At 38.1% G+C, this 19,170-nt stretch overlaps 1 protein-coding gene across 4 annotated transcripts in view; it reads right to left on the reverse strand.

Moving 5' to 3' along the window:
* grid1a (glutamate receptor, ionotropic, delta 1a) overlaps positions 1 to 19,170 on the reverse strand; it is a 286,049-nt gene that overhangs the window by 83,467 nt on the left and 183,412 nt on the right. For all 4 annotated transcript variants that reach the window (XM_026189416.1, XM_026189415.1, XM_026189417.1 and 1 more), the window contains exon 3: positions 8,112 to 8,396. In XM_026189416.1, the coding sequence (XP_026045201.1) occupies positions 8,112 to 8,396 (285 nt within the window). The remainder of the gene's footprint in view (positions 1 to 8,111; positions 8,397 to 19,170) is intronic.

A 19,170-nucleotide genomic window follows, 5' to 3' on the forward strand; every position in this document is an offset into this window, starting at 1 on the left:
GAGACACATAAGGCCAGGCAACATTTCTCCAATTGTCTTTTGTCCAGTTTTGGAGCTTGTACAAACTGTAGCCCCAGTTTTAGTTTTTTTGCAGACACGAAGGATATCTGATGTGTTCATCTCCTGCTGCAGTCCATCTGTTGACATGTTGTGTGTTCAGAGATGCTCTTCTGCGTACTTTGGTTGTAACAAGTGTTTATTTGATTTATTGTTGCCATCCAATCACCTTCCCCCAGTCTGCCATTCTCCTCTGACATCTGCCATCAGAAAGGTATTTACATCTATAGAACTGCTGATCACTGGTTATTCTCTCTTTTTGGACCATTCTCAGCAAACTCTAGAGATTGCCCTGTGGGAATATCCAATTAAATTAAATTAACAGTTTCTGACATACTCCGACCACCCTGCCTGACACTAACAACCACGACATGTTCAGAGTATCTCTTTCTTTCTTCCCCTACTGATGTTTAACATGTCTACACGTCTCAACGGAGTTGCTGCGAAGTGATTGACTTCTTTGTATTAATGAGAAGCTGAGCAGCTATACCTTATGAAATGACCAGTAAGCACGTATACACTCTATTGTCTATTATTATTTAAATATTCTCTGTATTATCTTCTATTACTTTTCCACTTTAATTTATTTTTTAAATCACTCTCTACTCTTATTAGAGCCAATAAATGGAGGTCATATGTACTTTTACTCCCTGTGAAATTAGCTGTTATGTTAGCTGGCAGTGTTAAAGACCTTGTGGTGTAAATGTAGTATTAATAGAGATGAAATCAGGCAACACAATAAGACATGCATTAAAAAAGGACATGACGTAGAAGTCTTCCATACGTTTCCTATGATGTGCTGCAGGCTTGCTAAAAACTCCACGGGAAATACCCTTTGTGTTTGTCTATGTCCAGACTCTCTCTGTGTTATAAATGCATGTTTTACATAGGAACCACCCCCTACTTGGGACCAAAAGCAGCCTAATCAATCTTACACCTAATACCAGGCTAATTCGCTCCTTCTTTAACAGCGATATGGTCACCACAGGGAGGACAGAGACAGATGTAGCTGCTCCACAGTCATTACTAAGTGCAGGTAACTCTGACAGACCTGCCAAGGAGCATCCTGAAAAATCAACCCTTCTTTTAGATTTCCTATAATCTTGACTCAGTTGTCTATTATGCTCTTCTTGTTATAATAAAAGGACAAGATAATTTCTAAGAAGCTTTTATTTGCAGATAGTCTTCCCACTGTCCTTCCACCCCCACAGAATCAATACTTGGCTTCCTTTAGGATACACTCAGTTATGAGTAGCTATTGTGTAAAACCCACCCTAAATGGCATACACAGAGGCATACACATAACACATCACAAACCTTTAAAATGATACTTAAGGTTTAGAAAAATCTCTTTCCCCCCATGAAAGGCTTAAGCAGAGTTATTTTTGTGGCATTTTCTGGCCTTTTGGAACCTTTTTATTTTACAACTCATCACAAGAAAGACATGAATATGAGTACAAATGCTGAAATGTTTCACACAAATCCACAAATTTAAACCTTGTAGTGCTATTACAAAAGTGTGCCTAAACCTTCAGTAACTCTGGAAATCATATATGCCATGATTGTTACAAAACTACAGTCAAATAAGGTGAAGACATTTGACTTTAAGCCAAAAATGACGGCATCACAAATGAGGTAGTTCTCCTTTCCCTCATTTTTAAGTCCTTATTCATGGTAGTGCTAGAGCAGGACCAGAAAATTCAGCTAGACAGATATTCATTAGTTGGATTGGATTGAATTTTGAGATTTAGATATTCAATTTTTAGATTCTTAGAAATGTAATTTCAGCTTGAGTGTCCCTCTAAAGAAGCATTCCTGACCAAGTGCAGGCTCACCTCCGTTCACCTCGGCTTTGCCAAATTAGTGATCTTGCTGTTAGATTTAGTGATTTTCTTTTTAAAAGAACAAATGCATTGACTTCTTGGCTAAACTGTTGTCAGTACTGTGCCACAAGTGTGAGGTTTTCCCCTTTCTCACACTACTCTGTGGATCTACTCTGTTGCACAAGTGGCAGAACCTGTGACGTCTGCACACGCACGGTGTTGTTCTCATGATTTGTTACCGAGATAAAGGGTGTGCAGTGTGTGAGAGGGGCAAAAAAGAAATGCAAAAATGCAATCTATTGCTACTCTTTCTCTCATTAAAAGTGGTCACTAAACGTAAAATAATGGAACAACCATGATCTTTATTTTATGTTCATGGCCATTTTGTCAAAGGTGTGGCAGATATAAAATCAGCAAACCTGATGATGATGTCATAGTCTGCACACCTATACCATGAAGTCCTGGTGGCTAAAGTCTTGAATATTTGCTGTTAATGACTGTCCTCTTAATACTTGTAATGCAAGTGTAAGTCAGCTTTCTCTCTCTCACACACACACAGACACACACTCTCACACAATATTAATCCAATTTGTGTTTGAGCAGTAAAAAGCTACCATTTAGTAATCACATCTTTTAAGTAGCTTATTGAGCAGGTGTGTGGTAGGTAGGCATGTTAAGCTAGATTATCACCTAAGCATAGCATGATTGACTTATTCAGTTTTTTGCTTTCTGCTTAATGGTGTCTAAAAATAAACAGGTATGTTTACAATGGAAAATTTAAAGTCAGGGCAAAAATTCAACCCATAACTGCAAATTTAGTGAAAAAGAAAGCTACCTTCAGCTGCTCCTTTATTCACAAGAGGACACCACAGCAGTTAGCACCCCAGGTTTTACGTGGGATGCTCTAAATAACCCCAAAGGGACTTGTATTCCTTCCTAGTTTTAAACTGGGAAGCTTTTGCTTGTTACGTGAATGTGTAAACCACTAGACTACTGAGACACATAACTTTAGTTAAATTAATATATAAAAAGTCAGCAGGGGCAGTCATCTTTGTATGAAAGTTTCATTTTGAATGTAGTCGGTTTGAAAAGAACGCACAAAAGGCTGCACAGTCCTTGATGGCAAAGTCTCGCTTTGCTATCAAAAAGTTTGTTTTTCAGTGGAAGAGATTAATTTTCATGGCCTTTACATGAACTGGATCTGTTTGGCCCTTCTCACAAAAAAAAAGAAAAGAAAAAAAGCTGAAGTATCAGATACCCTTCTGTTTTGTCAGAGAGCATGACTTAAATCAGCAAAAGTAGGGCAGGCTGAAAGAAACAAAACAGCATAAGATATAAAAACTGCTCCTGAATGAAAAACACAAAAATTAGACTAAAGAAAGAAGAAAAAGAAGAAAAACAACAAGAGCAAAGCTGAAAGGATCTGTTGGGTAGCAATAAGCTGTTATAGGATTATCATATAATTTTGCTTTCTTCTATTTATCTGACGGCACAAAAGCCAAAACCACAAGGATGTTTCACAGCTGTAAAACAGTGTTGTCCAGCTTCTCTTAGAGCTATAGAAGTATAAGCAGGTTATCTCTGTTATTTATGAAAGAAATTATGGAATATGGTCTCTCAGAACTGAGAATCAAATTATACGTAGAAAATGTACAATGACAAATGTAACCAGAAGAGGTGAAGCTGTAGAAGTTGTTTACATAATGTGCTTTTTATGCAACTGATGCATTGGTGGAGACTGGAATGAATTGGCTCCCCTGACACGCTTCATTACACTGAGCTATATATTTTACCCCTGAGGTCAGGGAAGCCACTTGTTTAAGCTGTAATAAAGCACAAATCTCACCCCGGACACTTCTAATGTAGAGTAAGGTGTTAGTCTCACAATTCAGGTGGCTGATACCCAGAAATCCTACCAGTGGCTGGACAAAGCTGGACTGAAAGACAGCATGGAGGCACTAATCATGGCAGCACAGGAACAAGCTCTGAGCACAAGATCCATAGAGGCTGGGGTCTATCACACCAGGCAAAACCCCAGGTGCAGGCTGTGTAAAGATGCCCCAGAGACAATCCAGCACATAACAGCAGGGTGTAAGATGCTAGCAGGCAAGGCATACATGGAACGCCATAACCAAGTGGCCGGCATAGTGTACAGGAACATCTGTGCCGAGTATAACCTGGAAGTCCTGGGGTCAAAATGGGAGATGCCCCCAAGGGTGGTGGAGAATGACCGAGCTAAGATCCTGTGGGACTTCCAGATACAGACGGACAAAATGGTGGTGGCTAACCAACCGGACATAGTGGTGGTAGACAAATAGAAGAAGACGGCCGTAGTGATCGATGTAGCGGTTCCGAATGACAGCAATATCAGGAAGAAGGAACATGAGAAGCTGGAGAAATACCAAGAGCTCAGAGAAGATGTGGAGGGTGAAGGTGACAGTGGTAATCGGAGCACTAGGTGCGGTGACTCCCAAGCTAGGCGATTGTCTCCAGCAGATCCCGGGAACAACATCAGAGATCTCTGTCCAGAAGAGCGCAGTCCTGGGAACAGCTAAGATACTGCGCAGGACCCTCAAGCTCCCAGGCCTCTGGTAGAGGACCCGAGCTTGAAGGATTGACTGCCCACAGGGGTGAGCGGGGAGTTTGTTTTATATATATATATATATATATATATATATATATATATTCACACTGTTAAAAAGAGAGAAGCCAACACTGATAATGTGATCTGAGCTCCTGTGCTGTGAGGAGTTTCTATATTTCATTTTTGCAGTTCCATCACTGATCTGACAGAATTTCACACTGCTGTCATGAAACGAAAGTGTTATGTAATACAGCCCGGTATAAGAGGCAAATATATATATATATATAATAAATAAGATGAAATGTAGTTCCTTTACTAACAGCACTAACAACCATCTGTCACCTTGTAGTTCAACTCCAGGTTTATGCCTTTACTAACCTTTTCTATATCATTTAATAATAAAAATCATTTGATAACTCAGTCAAAGTTCAGAGAAAGTGTCTGACTTTTCTGCCTACAGAGAGTCTTTCAGAAAGTGAAACATTTTCAAACCTAAACATAAATCAGTATTTATCATGAGCATTTTAGTCCACTGGCTGAATCAAGTAAATGCAGTGGACCGGTGACGTCTAATTAAATGTTTTAGCTTTTTACTTTTCACTGTTTGCCCAGATTATGATTAGTTAAGCAAATTCAACTATCACTACATTGCACATTTCACACTGACTGCTTTTTGATTGGGATAAGGTACTGAGTAAATCAGCCAAATAAACATATGAACATGACTGAATATGGACACGAAGCAATATTATTAAAAAGTTTGTAGAATAGTTGATGTTCAAGTCTATTTAACCTTTTTTTCAGACCACAATGTATACATATATGTGTACGTATATATGTATATATGTATATATATATATATATATATATATATATATATATATATATATATTGTATATGTATATAAATGACGTTAATGCCATAACCGCAATAACGTGGTAAATCTCCATTAGCAACTTAGCGTAGATCACCCTGTGCGTGGGGGGTGGGCGGTTTTAACAATATTAACAATATTAATGTTAAAATCGCTAGTACATACATATATGTACACATATATCTGTACGTCACTTTAATTAAAAGATGTACTGGACAAAAGCACATTGCAGCTTAAGAAAATACATAGATGTTGACTCGATGTAGCTGTAAATACTCATAACACATCCTAAGGGCATAATAGTGTCACAGTGTCTTATTAACTTTAGAAATGGAAAAAGTCCTAATCAACAAGTTTAGCTGAAAGGGCTAAACTTTGATATTGGCTAAAATATACCTATGAAAACCAACCTCTCAGCATCCACTGTCAGTAGTTCTTGTTTTATATGTCAATATTTTGATAATTTTATACATTTTCTGGCTTCTTAATTTCATAAAAAATATCTTCTTTAATTTATTATTCTATTGGTACCAGTGCAAAAAAAGTATCCCAGAATTCCCACAGAAATGTAACTCAAATCAACATATGTAAGAGCTCGACATTCACTGAAAGCCTAGACAGATTAACAGACAGCACTTTTCTTTGCAGACAGTTGTGTCAGTCACTGTTGCACTGCTTTAAAGCAGACACCACAGGTATTTGGACTGTTCTGTGATGAGGATCATAATTAGCCGCTACATTCCTTAATTAAATGAGTTCAGAGCTAAATAGTGTAACACAAGCACACATGTCAGTGGTGCTGACTTTGTAGTGTCTAATTTAGCAGACTTAAAAAAGGCTACTTTGTTAGAACAGCTTCTTGATGAGCCAAGTCTTCTTCATGTGATATGCATACCGCAATGTGCAAAATTCTGAGTTATTTTGAATGTTCTGATTTTTATCCACCACACAACACCATATGTGACGTGTCTGACTGGTCCTAAATGTTTTTCTGCAGCAGGAGAAAGAGACCAAGTAACCAGCCAGTGCTAAAAACCTATCTTTAGTGACTGGATGGACAGTGTCCTGCAACAGATGGCATGGCCTCCAAAGAGCCCTGATATGAACATCACTGAGTCAGTCCCAGATTACATGTAGAGACAGAAGCAACTGAGACAGCCTGAATCCACAAAAGGACTATGGAAAGTTTTCCAGGGTGTTTAGAACAACTTACTAACAAAGAACAAAAAAAACAAATAAACCCAAACAAACTGTACTTAGGAGAATTTGCACTGTTTCAAAGAAAACCACAGGCAAGTAAGAATCTGATTGGGATTTTTCTTTCTGTTTACTTTTGTTTGCTTATCAACAGAAAAGCCAGCATGATATGTGGCACTACTTTTCTAACCATTGTCTCTTTCCTTTTAATGGCAATAATTATTTGAACGCCGCTTTAGGTTACCTCTAACTAAATTTATAGTACATTATGCTGACTAGGATATGTGTAGTGAACAAGGACAAAATAAAGCCTTAACATTTCCCAAACTGCACATGAATCTATTAAAGTATGATGATTGGAATTGAGACACACAAACAATGGCTTTGCTGGATAGAAAGACAGACAGTTAGTCAGAGATTTTAAGCTATCCACTCTATATAGCTAACAAAACACATGGCAGGCAGTCAAGCTCATTATAAAAAGGACAGTTAGCACTGGTTACCACAGATAGGCAGCGAGCCAGTGACAAAGAAAGATCTATAGCAAAACAGATGGTCAGACACATGCTGACCCCATGAGACAGACATATAGAGAGCTAGTTAGTCAGATAGACAGCTAGTCAGAAAGAAAAGCAAGGCAGCTTGTCAAAATGAAGCACAGACAGGTTTCCTTCTGTAGTGGACTTTCATTGATCCAACTCAATGCTGAGAGTGCATTTCTGCAAAGAGTAGCAATGACAGAAAGAAATCCAAGGACAGAGCTTTGTAAATGTAAGCCAACATGTCAAACACATAGTGACCAAGTTACAGTTGGGAACTTGCCTGGGGCCCCGGTATTCTGATGGCTTGCTTTACTATACACTATATCAACTTTAGCTCAGTTGTTTTCAGTACTGGAAAAATAAAACAGATTTATACTGCCTTCTGGACTCCACTCTTCCCAGAACTAAAAAGATTAGCCAGCAGAGACAAAGTCTCATCTGATGAATGGCAATGCAGCAAAAGGCTTTATATGCCCACTTCATTCTCCTACCCTTCCACTGCCTTGCCAATCACTCCTTGATCCACAGTGAATTGCCCAAATGTGGGTCACAAAAGGTCTGGTTCACAGGGAACTCATAGTGAAAATAATTAAACAGAAATGAAGAACATTTGAGAATATATAAAGTACTGTTGGGACACATCCTCACAGATGACTGCACCACAAATGAGCCAATTAAGCTCATACTTGTTTCTTCATGACAATACTGCTAAAACTGAATGCAGCAGTGAGATGTCGTTATTTTTTTTTCCCCTCCTGAACTTTTGATTTATTTTTTAACAGCGGGAAGTACAGTATGTGATTGTGTGGGAGTGATGATGTTCCTTCAGCTTACTTCTCACTTGGTCTATTCTTTTAGGCACATGAATTCTCAGCGTTAATACGGCTTTACTGCAGCAGCAGCCTGATCTTCATCTCAGAAGATAGTTATAGGATATTTACATTTAAATGAAAGCAGTGAAACCATCTTACATACAAATGTCATGTTTATGAGATATATTTGTTGTTAAGGTGCTCTCGTTTTTCCCAACTCACCGTAGTCGCTCTCGTAAAAGATGATGAACTTCTGCCAGTGCAGTTCAGATACAAGAGTGAGCAGGACGTCGCTGATTCGAACAGGTGGCCGTGCAGCCAGTGTGTAGCTCTCTCCGTCTGGGCTCGGGTTGAGCTGACAGGCAGTACGGGGTGCGCCATCCCCATTTCTTTGAATGAAGAGGTGGGGGATGTGCATTGCATCTGTCAGAGACTGCAGGGCACTTGCAGCTGCACAGCCTGTAGATGTAACCAGCGCGAGGATCCCTTGGTTCATCAGCTCGCATGCTGGACAGAAGACAAAAAACAAAACAAAACAGACTTTGTGAATACGCAAAGAAAGAACACAGGAAGAAATTAAGGGCAAAGCACTGAGAAACATTTTATTGGGAAAATTAGATTAGAAGAAGAAAAGGAATAAGATATGAAAACATAATCAATTCCGACATGGATTTAATTTTAAAATAACATTTTTTTCCACTTGGTCTTAAAAAAAAAAAAAGATGCTATATCCTACTTAAGATTATTTCTGACCCTTAGTTGAGAAATGATCACTAAAAGTTGGAGGTTTGCCCTAAAGTTATAATATAATGTGTAGCTGAGAGATTCAGTGGAAGATGAGGTTGATGAGTGAGTGTATCTTCTAATCCTTGTCCACAGACAAAAAGGGAAAGCGCTTGCTAACGGAAACTGCTACTTGAAAACAGCAGAGAGCTACCTGAGACTGTGGGGTTCTTATCAAAACAGAAGAGGTGGCTAAGTGGGAAGAATCTGGCATGAATTAAAATCAGGAATATTTTAAGATGTAATGATGCCTCATGTGAGTCCCAGCTTGATATGGTCCTACATATCCTTCACTCTTTCTCTTGGTTTTATGTGTAATGGTGGTGAAAATCTGTAAACAAGCAGGGATTAGGACTGCAGACACATGCTTGTAATGTCTGTGGTGGTTTTAAAGTCCCTACATCTCTATTTACACGTGCAATTTTGGGGGGGGGAATCTATTTTTGATCCTCTTAGGGAAGGTCACCACATCTAGCGGAACAAAATGACACATCTTTCAAAGATGAGGTACTCAACGAGATACTTTTATATCTTCAAATAACTGATTACATTTAACCCTTTAAAGTGTGAACCATGAAATTATTGGTAGAAAATTATATTTTTTTGAAAACTTAGTACTTATTGAACCTTCTTACAGATAAAAAAATATTTATTTATTTTTATTATTATTAAATTATTGTTATATTTGCATCAAATTTGCTAAACCTGTGTAAATGTATTGCATTATGCTATTTTCACAAGCCCTAAGACTCATTCTGACCCCGTATCAGTTTCTCATCTTATATTCCTGTCATGTTTCTAAGATGAAAAAGTGTTAGCCCTTTAATGTTGACCTAACCCTTCCCCCGGAGTATGCTCCCGTTTTCCCTTTGGTTATGAGATGCAAAACAGAGAAAAACACAATCACCACAAAAGAGAAAGTGATAGGAATACAAATGCAAAACAGCTTAAATGAAGAATATTGAATTTGCATTTAATTTCAAGCTCTATCTCTGTTATGTGCTGCATAATCATCTACTACAGGGATTGTCGAATTTTGCATGTGACATGGGACAGTCTATGACAAATGCTACTTTTAAAATTCAACTCACTGTCTCTCGCACAGCAGGGCTTTTATAATTGCACAAACAGCTGAGCATAATGTACAAAACAGCAATTAAATGTTCTCTCACTGAATTTAATAATACTTCCTAATTATATGGTCTACTTCAGTGTCTACAGAATCTGGCACAAAGGAAAAATGATGCGGTCTAATACCAAATTATATCATTCAAACCCCTTCATAATAAGTACACAAACATATCATAAACATGAAAGTAAGATGTGATATTAAAACCTTCGTGCAAAAGTGAAAAAAAGAGAAAGGTTTTTGTGATGAAAATAAATGAGAATAAGGGTCTGAGAAGAAGTGGTGAGGCGAGATGATACTGAATGGAGACATAGTGGGAGAGGACTGTGGATGTGTGTGTGAGAAAGTATGGCAGAAGAGCTGGACTATTAATGTGACAAATGGCGATTTCATCTGCTGACTGCATGCACATGACTACATTAGTGCACTCTAAATCACGACTAGAGGAAGTATGAGGAAACTAAGTAACATACTAAATAGGAGACTGAATGAAGGAATATCGGGCATCTCAGGTAGACGGGCATGCACTGTATTCGTGGTTGTAGTGGTTTAAGTAAAACAAGAAAAAAAGAATAAGAATAGAAATGTGAGAGAATTAGGAAAGGGGTGCGGGAGTAGTGGAGAGATTATTTGTAGCTTTTTGCATGAATGCTCAGGGGAATTCAAGAAAATGTTCCTCAGGCCAGGAAGTGTCTTACAGTTTGTACATGAGTGGGAGAGACAGACAGACAGTCATACATGCAAGCCAAGGTGTGCAAAAGGGCATTTGGCAAATTTTCTGTAGGGCACCATGAAATACCTTTATGTTGCCCAAGTCATGCCAGCAGCAGTGATCAAATCTAGTACATGCTTCAACTTGGATACAACATCTAAATGTGTCTGTTGGCAACAACAATATGTATTGAACTACACACTGGAAACAGTCTGCTCCCAAGAGTTACCGATTCTCTTTTAACAAGTTTCACTCTCAGGTGCAGCCTACTCACTACAAACTTTACAGAGTTGGGAAGGGTGTAATATTGGCTTGAATTCCAGCTTCCTGTGCCATTAAGATACTTGTAATAGACCTGGATCAGTTTGTCCATTGACAGAACATACCGGGTATATGAATTCTAAGTTGAAATGATGAGTTTGGGACTGTCCATTTCAGATTTTGGTGAATACAGAAAAGAAGAAATGCATAGTTTGCACATTTCATTGATTACCAAGGGACAGCCATTTTTTAAAATGAAGGCAAGGGCAGGAAGTATAACATTCCAAGGGTTTATGGGTAATAAAACACATTTCTGCGAGTATTAAGCAGTAGCATAATAAACTGCAGTATAAATAAACGACTGGTTGCACAAATGACTTTTCTAATGTAAGGCAGAACAGAAGAAAATTATAATTTAAAAAAAAACAACAAAAAGGAGCAAACATAACAAAAACTTTAGTATCTGGTATATTTTAACCTAATCTGAACACCTTTATTTTTATTTTAAGTGTGAGATTCAAAGCTCAAAAGCAGAGCTTTACAAGGAAAGCACTGGCTGATTTTAGGATATCAGTGAAAGGTGAATCCCGAGGACTGAGTGACATGGAATTAAAATGAGAACCTTTCATTTTAATGTTTCACACTGTGTGCCTGAAATACAAGTACTGAGCCAGGTTAGAACTGGGAATTTTATTTTATCATCGCATCTGAGCAAACATAATCATCCCCAAAATGTTAAACGTGCAATTTATTGACTGATTATAAATTTGTATTTTGTGCTTCATGTATAGTGTAATTATTTACCTAATGTTCCATCAGCTGTCATGCAGTGAACTGGAATCGTCACCTTCATTTGTGCTATAGGATCAGGACAGAGTCACCTCCCCTAACCTCTGTGTTTCAGGTGCTTTTAGCAGGCTGTGGCTAAAGTGTCTTCAGCCATTTTGGCTTCGTAATGGACACCCCAGGCCCATTATACAGCAGACAGCCAACTGACAGGAGGGAGGAGTACTCTATAGTCATTGGCAAGGATGATAATGGTGGAATAATGACTCTTAAATGTTCCCCCTGAAGTCGACAGAGGCCATCCTTCATTTCCTGCAAGCTATCTGACAACCAGAATCAGCATACAACAGCACTCTTATTCATGTGTCATATAAAAAACCTCACTTTTCCAGAATAACACATGCAAAATGCTCTAAATTCACATAGTTGATTAACATTTACTTTAACTAATTGGAAGAATTTATAAACTACAAATTAAGGCACATGATGCTACAAAGTAACAGCTCAAATGGGGAAGCAGAAGTTACTGTATTTGGAAAGAGAGATTCAGTAATCTATCATGGCCACGGTGGAGAATTCGTCATTTTCTTCTATCAGTAACGATATGGTTGATCGATGGACAATGAATTCAGTAGGTGTATGAATTTTTAAACACTTTTAATCAAAGCTGCATATCTTTAAAAACTTGATAAACCTCTCATCACAGTAAAATACATTCCTCCCTGATCAGCAAAAGCACATGGCATTTTTCTGCTCAAGTCCTCGCCTCATCCGACCAGTTCAGTTTTGTGCAGATGGGCCATGGAGCGAGAAAATTATCATCAAGACACCAGACTGAAAAAAGACACTGCAATCTGTTTTCCCACGAAAACGGGATGTCATCAGTGTCTCGCCCTCATTTTACCAATGTAATATGAAGGGATGAAACAAAACACCACACCACTGCCTTGGTGAATATTGCATAAATTGGGCCTGTCTCAGTGATTTCACAGCCTAAATAAGACAGTCTCATTTAGTTTGCTCTGACTCAGAGCCCGATCCTAGGATACAAAGGAGGGAATCAACACTGAGATAAATGCTGCGTGTTGTCAACGCAACTCTTCCCTACAGTGACAGTGGTGTAACTCTGATCTAATTGAGACAGCTTGTAATACAAGATTCAGAATAAAATGCTTTATCTTCATTTATGCTGGGAGATTTTATATTAATCTGGGATTATTTGTCAGAGTATTAAGGTGCTACAATGCTTTTTGCTGTTTTGATAATAAGCGCACATCTATTTATTCTGAATATCAAAATCATTACATTTCACTATTAACTTGAATGTAATTAAAACAGATTTTAATGAATTATTGATTTAACAAATTTTCCACAAAGAAAATACCACAGCTTGAATATTCTATTGAATATTCAAGCTTTAAATAATAATTTAAACCCACCATATGTTTACATTCAAACTTCTACTTGGATCAAACTCAACTCCGTCAGCACACTGATTACTATATGAAGGGCACGGACTGAAATGCTCTGCTGCTGAATTAGTCATTGATGGCTTTGGAACACAGTGGACTTCTTTTTATGTATTAGCTGTTGGATAATTTGCAAGAGCTTTAAAATGTCCATATTGTGCACAGCTAAGAGGAGACGGGATGTTTTGTCTCATTTCTTATAAATGGGTCCTTCCACACTGCTTTTGGCAGCTTCCCACAACATAATAGGACTTCACCACACAGAAGGGACAAATGGGAGAGATCAGTATATGGCAGCTGGACCAAGACTCCATTCAACAAATAAATGTGCGGCAACATTGCACCTGCAGTAGGTATGAACCATTTCTAAATCAAGCTCTCTCCTTCACTCTCTCAATCTCATCTTGTGCTCTCTTTTGGGAAGATAAACATCCTTGGCCCTTTCCTAGTACCTGTTCTCATCTGTCAGACTACGATAAGGGTACATATACCCTGTCAATACTATTGATGCTAAGACTGCCCACGTCATCTAAACTGTGATGGAGTATTTCACTTCAGTAAATTATACCCTCCAGATAAGTGACAGACAGAATAGCAGAAATAAGCTTAGTACAGTGAAAACTGCTTATATTCAGGGGGTGGATTCAATAACAGAAAGACCTACAGCTCAGCAGAATGCAATGATAAATATTACCTTTGTGAATTTTGAACTTTAATGTACAATTCGTATTTGTCCACTGGGGCCAGGAAAACCTCACGATGTAATTCAATTCAATGCAATATCATTACAGCCTATTGCCTCAGAAATTAACTCAATAAATAACTCAGAGTCTCAACATACATTTAAGTCATAGGCTTTACCAGACATTGCATTTATTGGAGTCTTTTGTATTAAAATTAGATTTCAGATAGGTGCTGGTGTTTGAAACACATTTAAGTGCATGTAGTCATCATTTCCCGTTAACCGTCTTCTGAAATCTCTCTTCTAATGCTGCCTAAAAAGCATTACAGTACATCTCCATGTCAGTGTGCCCACTTCTACATATGATGCATGCTATAAACGCTTGTTGGTTTTTATTCGTTTAATAGTTATACTTAAAAAAAAATGTTTCTACTAGAGCAAGAACTCAGAAGTCAATTGCTCTTTACTTTCTCAGCAAAGCCAATTGTTGCCATTACTTTGTGAATTTCTAATGGCTAAAATGCCTTTGCTGACTTGTAAATAATTCAGTGTGACAGTGGCAGTGTTGCAGTACAAACAATGACACATAGCTGGCATCTTTTAGAGTATTTTAAATCATGCTACACTAGTTCCTGTTAGTCCTATCAGGCACAATGTTTGAGGCACATTCACTTTTCCAAACTGTGTGCATTAAAACCACCACAGCGATCGCGTTGCACTAATTGCATGCCACAGAGAAACAGTGCGTTGCTTTGTTGTGTACAAAATCTATAGACTATATGTTACAATCACTGTTGCATTTTCCAAAAGCATGCAAATGGAGTTATTGTTTCCTTTTCTCTCTTTGTGTTCTGAACTGAAGAAGCGGCAATCAATCACAAAATCTACATTTTGTTGAAAATCTGAATGGTTTGTGTGTTTAGAATGAGGCCCAGCGTGTACTTTAGTACTTTCATGTCTCATCCTCTGGGTTTCCATGTTAAATATGCTTTTGACAGCTGGATCTTATTATTTATGACATCAGAGCTGACAAAAGAAGATAGCTGCTGTGCCTTGTTAAATTTATGCTCGGGGAAATTTTTTGGCTGCTGGTGGTACCCAGGAGATGTGAAAGGAAAAGAAATATAGTGTACTCTGCAGGCTGCGAGAAGCGCTTGACCTAAAGGAACCCACTCCCTGTACATTTTGTAAACAAGGTAAACAAACATATAGAAAAAACTTGAAGGCACACCCAATGTACATTTGTCAAAAACTGCTGAGTCATTGATTATTCACCATTCTGACAGTGAAGCAGATGCCACCAGACAATGATAAAAACAACAACACCAGAATGTGATACAACTAGCTGCCATGTCTTATGGCATCAGTTTCAACTGTTGAGCAATCAGCAGTGACTTAACCCTTTTCCCTGAAGCAGTGAGCTTTTGATGTACTTCACAGAGCAGACATGTGTGTGGAGTCTGAGGCAGTAACATTAAAGACAGTGATTCTACTTCTAAGATTAACTTGATGTCTGTAAGAACAAGAGCACAAACGGCAATCTGGAACTGCATATATATTAATCCATTTAAATGAATTCCCACCACTCTTTGTTTCTTTGGTATCTCTTAAGTCCCTTATTTTTTTCAGAGTGCTTTTGACTCTCTGTCACTTGTTCTCCCATCAGCACAGCCGCTGTAGCTTCCAGGGCTAATATGGTCAGTGTAATGCACACAACAGTCTTTTATGTATGCAATGACATGTGTGTGTGTGTGCGTGCATGTTGCCTTTTTTTCTCTTCTCTTTTTATGCTTGTCTGATTAGCCTTCTTGGAATTAACATGCGGCCATGCCTGTTGGGACAAGGTGCTTCATTGGCAGCAGCGTGCTGAATATTGAATCAGGTGAATAGCAAACCTAGTTTTGATGTGGTAAACATGTGTTTGGGTTTTGTGATGATTGATTTGGATGGTGTTATCAAGAAAGATTGGCTAGCATTTTCAGAGGATAATCATGACTCATTCACCACAGGGATAGACTGAGTGGAATTAGGAAACATCTCACGCGCTCTCTTGGTAATGTGTCATTTGCTCTGATATCATCTCTTTCTTTGTCTCTCTCTGTTTGTACTTTTCTGGTCTCCTTTTCTTTCTCCCTGTCTGCAGATCTCTCTTGGCTTTTTTCTTTTTCATCTGATCTCTGTGGGTTTGCTTCGCGTGTGCCCTGTTAATGTCACCCTGCACGTTGGTTATAACAACTTGCCCTTGTCTGTTCAAGCCCATCTGCATCTCAAACAATACCTTAAATATGCAAGATAAATAATGAATTAGCATAAGTTCAATTAAGGATGCTATCTTTCTCTGTGCAACAGTAGCAGTCAGTGGATTAAAAAAAACAAAACAAAAACATAGCTACATTAAAATGAGCAAACTTTAAATACGTACATAAATACAACTGTGGTCAAATAACTGGCAGCTCTTTAGGAACTAATAATAAAGTCGATCTGCAAAACAGATGATTGCATTAGGCTGGGCTCCAGAGGACAACCCCTTTAACCCTCTCAAGGCAGGCGTTGCCGATTTGCAACAGTTAAAATTTAAGAACCTGATTACCCCACATACATATTTTATGAGTTTGTTTTACTCAGAAGTACCACTGAAGGACTTGGTTGTGCATTAGCAACAAAAAGTTTAATTTGAGCCGGAGAGGGTTAAGTTCCCCATGGCATCTCACAGATGCAAGTTTTTAAGCTCTTTTGGCAACTCTGAGTTCACTTTATAAGTCAACTTAATCTGTCTGTAGCAGCTAATGGTTCAGTAGCAATAGTGGTGCTGCTACAGTTAGATGTGGTTAGGCACATCTGTGGGTAGATATGAATCTCTATAGTCTGGAATGAATCCCAGCAAAATGTTGAAAAGGGATAAAAGACAATTTTCTCAATTGTTGTTGCCATTTATACTGTAAAGCTCCAGCTTCAAACTCACTCTATACACTTGCTGTTCATTTTTTAATGATCTTAATATGATGATTTAAAACAAAAGATAATGCCACCTACCTACTGTTCAAATCTTTGATTTGTGTTGGGAAGCCGATCAGATGAAAGATTCCATAAAATGAACTGACACAGTTTCTTTTAGACACGGGTTAAACTGAAAGGCTGCACTAAGGCCTTAAGGATTATTTTGTGATTTATGCAAAACTGCTGTAGCAGACTCCAATAAGCTTAGATTACTCTAGAAAACCCAAATAGATTCCATTTAAGTCTTAAATGACAGCATGCTGTTAACACTGTTTTGTATTAAACCTGGTGCTTTCAATTATTAGCTTTGCTGGCATTATTAGCTTTTTGTACTGGGATGCACGCAGCCCAAACATCCCATATGAATAGGGAGCAGAAGCATTTTGAGAGATGAAGATGTGTGCTCATGGTTTCCACATGTACTCTGCACAGTGTTTTGGCACAACTTACTAGCACAAGTTCAATGCTGTTGGGCACTGCCCTTCAGTACTTTTTCTGTGAAAAATAGCATCTTAGATCAATGCTGTGCAATACTGATCCAACTAGTTCTTGCACCATTTATGTTACATTTTCTCAGCAAAACTTTAAGTTTTAGGTTTCTTTTACTGTAAAGAAATATCCTCGATACCTTTTCCTATTCCGATTTACATTATATTCCCTCTTTCAGTGGCTTGCACATTGCTAGTGTTGAAGTGTGTTAGCCTACTATCTCCACTAAAGCTCATGTTGGCACATAAGATCACAGCCACCTGTTCCCACAGCTTGAACAAAGCTGGACATGTGTTCTTCTGCAAGCCTGATGGCAGATAGGTGTTCACCTACTTTGCAAAGTAATTCACTGAAATCCACTCCCACCATTATCTAAGACCTGAGTCAGAGGGAGAAACAGCCTTCTTCCTACGTGTTAAATCAACTTGATGGGCTCACGATGTTGATTCATCCTGCTGAGCTGAGCAATACACAAATTAAATGTCAGGCAGTTAAAAGACACAAGAACTGTGTAATTAGGTTTTGCCATTAGTATAGGATATTAAAATTCTTTTTTTTATTCTAAAAAATTGAAGTGACAAATTTATTGTTCAGTGTTTTAACATGACACATCTAAATTAAAAAAATGTAGTCGATCAATACGGCTGAAAGGGGCCACAATTGGGGTATGAGTGGTTGGTTGAAACACTGGCTGAACTCAGAGTGAACCACCTGTGGACTTGAGCCAAACCTCTGTCATGCACCAATAGAAAACAATGTAACTTTGAAAGCTCCTGTCAATTTTACATCCTGAATCTGTTCAAATGATCTTTAACATTACTTCCCTTCACCATAGCAAACCCTGTAAATACTATAGGCAGTCATTTTTAAAGAAGTAATCATTAATGAAATTGCAATTAACACAAGCGGGGTCTTAAGATGAGGGTAATGGTGTGAACAACAGTAAACAAACAGCAGCAGCTGTTACATGCGCACAATTTTTTATTCAGATTAAAATCACTCTGCTTAAGGATATTAGGTCGGCTAATTACATGGGATGTTATTTTAATACGCTCTGGTGTTTATCTGAACACACTTAATAAGAGGAGTGTGATGTGCAAAAGTAATGAATATGTCATGCATTAATCTTTCTCGGCTATCTTATCTCTCTGGCACAAGTTTGATCAGTTCTGTGAAGATGGATCCTGTCAGTTTAAACCCAGTAGTTTCAGTTATTTTGTTGCTTGAAAAAAGAAGACAAGAAAAAAAAACAGGGAATGAGTTGAGTTTTTTAAGTTTCTTTATACTTTGCTTCGATAGAACCAAACTTTTAATTTAATGTGGTACTGAGCAATGGTTCTCCTGGCTTTCTAAAGTTCTTTGAGAACATTTTTGTGCACAGTTTCTGGTTTTGCACTCATTTTCCATCCAGTTCTTGTACCCAGCCATTTTCAGAAGAATGTTTTCCTTTTTTAGTAAGTCACCTAAACACTTAGTTAAATAAACATACCAAAGTTAACACAGCTTGACCAGCATAAATTAGTATCCTGGCCAAAGAGCTATTAGCTGAAAACTTGGCACATCTTAGTATGGTGTGAAATATGTGCTTAAAAAATAGAAAAGTAAACAAGAAGGAGGACAACAGAAGTTGCAGCCTTAAAAACATCTACAGCAGCAGTAGTTGGAAGCCCTGAGAGATACATTTGGTCCTTTGTAGCTACCGTTTACCAAAATCTCATGAGAAATGGCCTAAATAGAAGGGTGGCTGTCAAGAATCCATTCTTAACCAAGAAAACAGTGAGAAATCGCTGTTAGAGTCGAGTCTGGACCTTAAGAGTACTAGAGCAGTATGGGACAATTTTGATAGAGATTGGAACAAAAGGCAAGCAGCATCCAAAGAAGAGCTTTGGAAGGTCCTTCAAGAATCCTAGAGAGATACTTCTGAAGACTAAGAAATCTGAAGAAACCTTGTATAAGAGAGTTCAGGCCATGCT

The sequence above is a fragment of the Astatotilapia calliptera genome, chromosome 13, assembly GCF_900246225.1.
Source record: "Astatotilapia calliptera chromosome 13, fAstCal1.2, whole genome shotgun sequence".
Taxonomy (NCBI): domain Eukaryota; kingdom Metazoa; phylum Chordata; class Actinopteri; order Cichliformes; family Cichlidae; genus Astatotilapia; species Astatotilapia calliptera.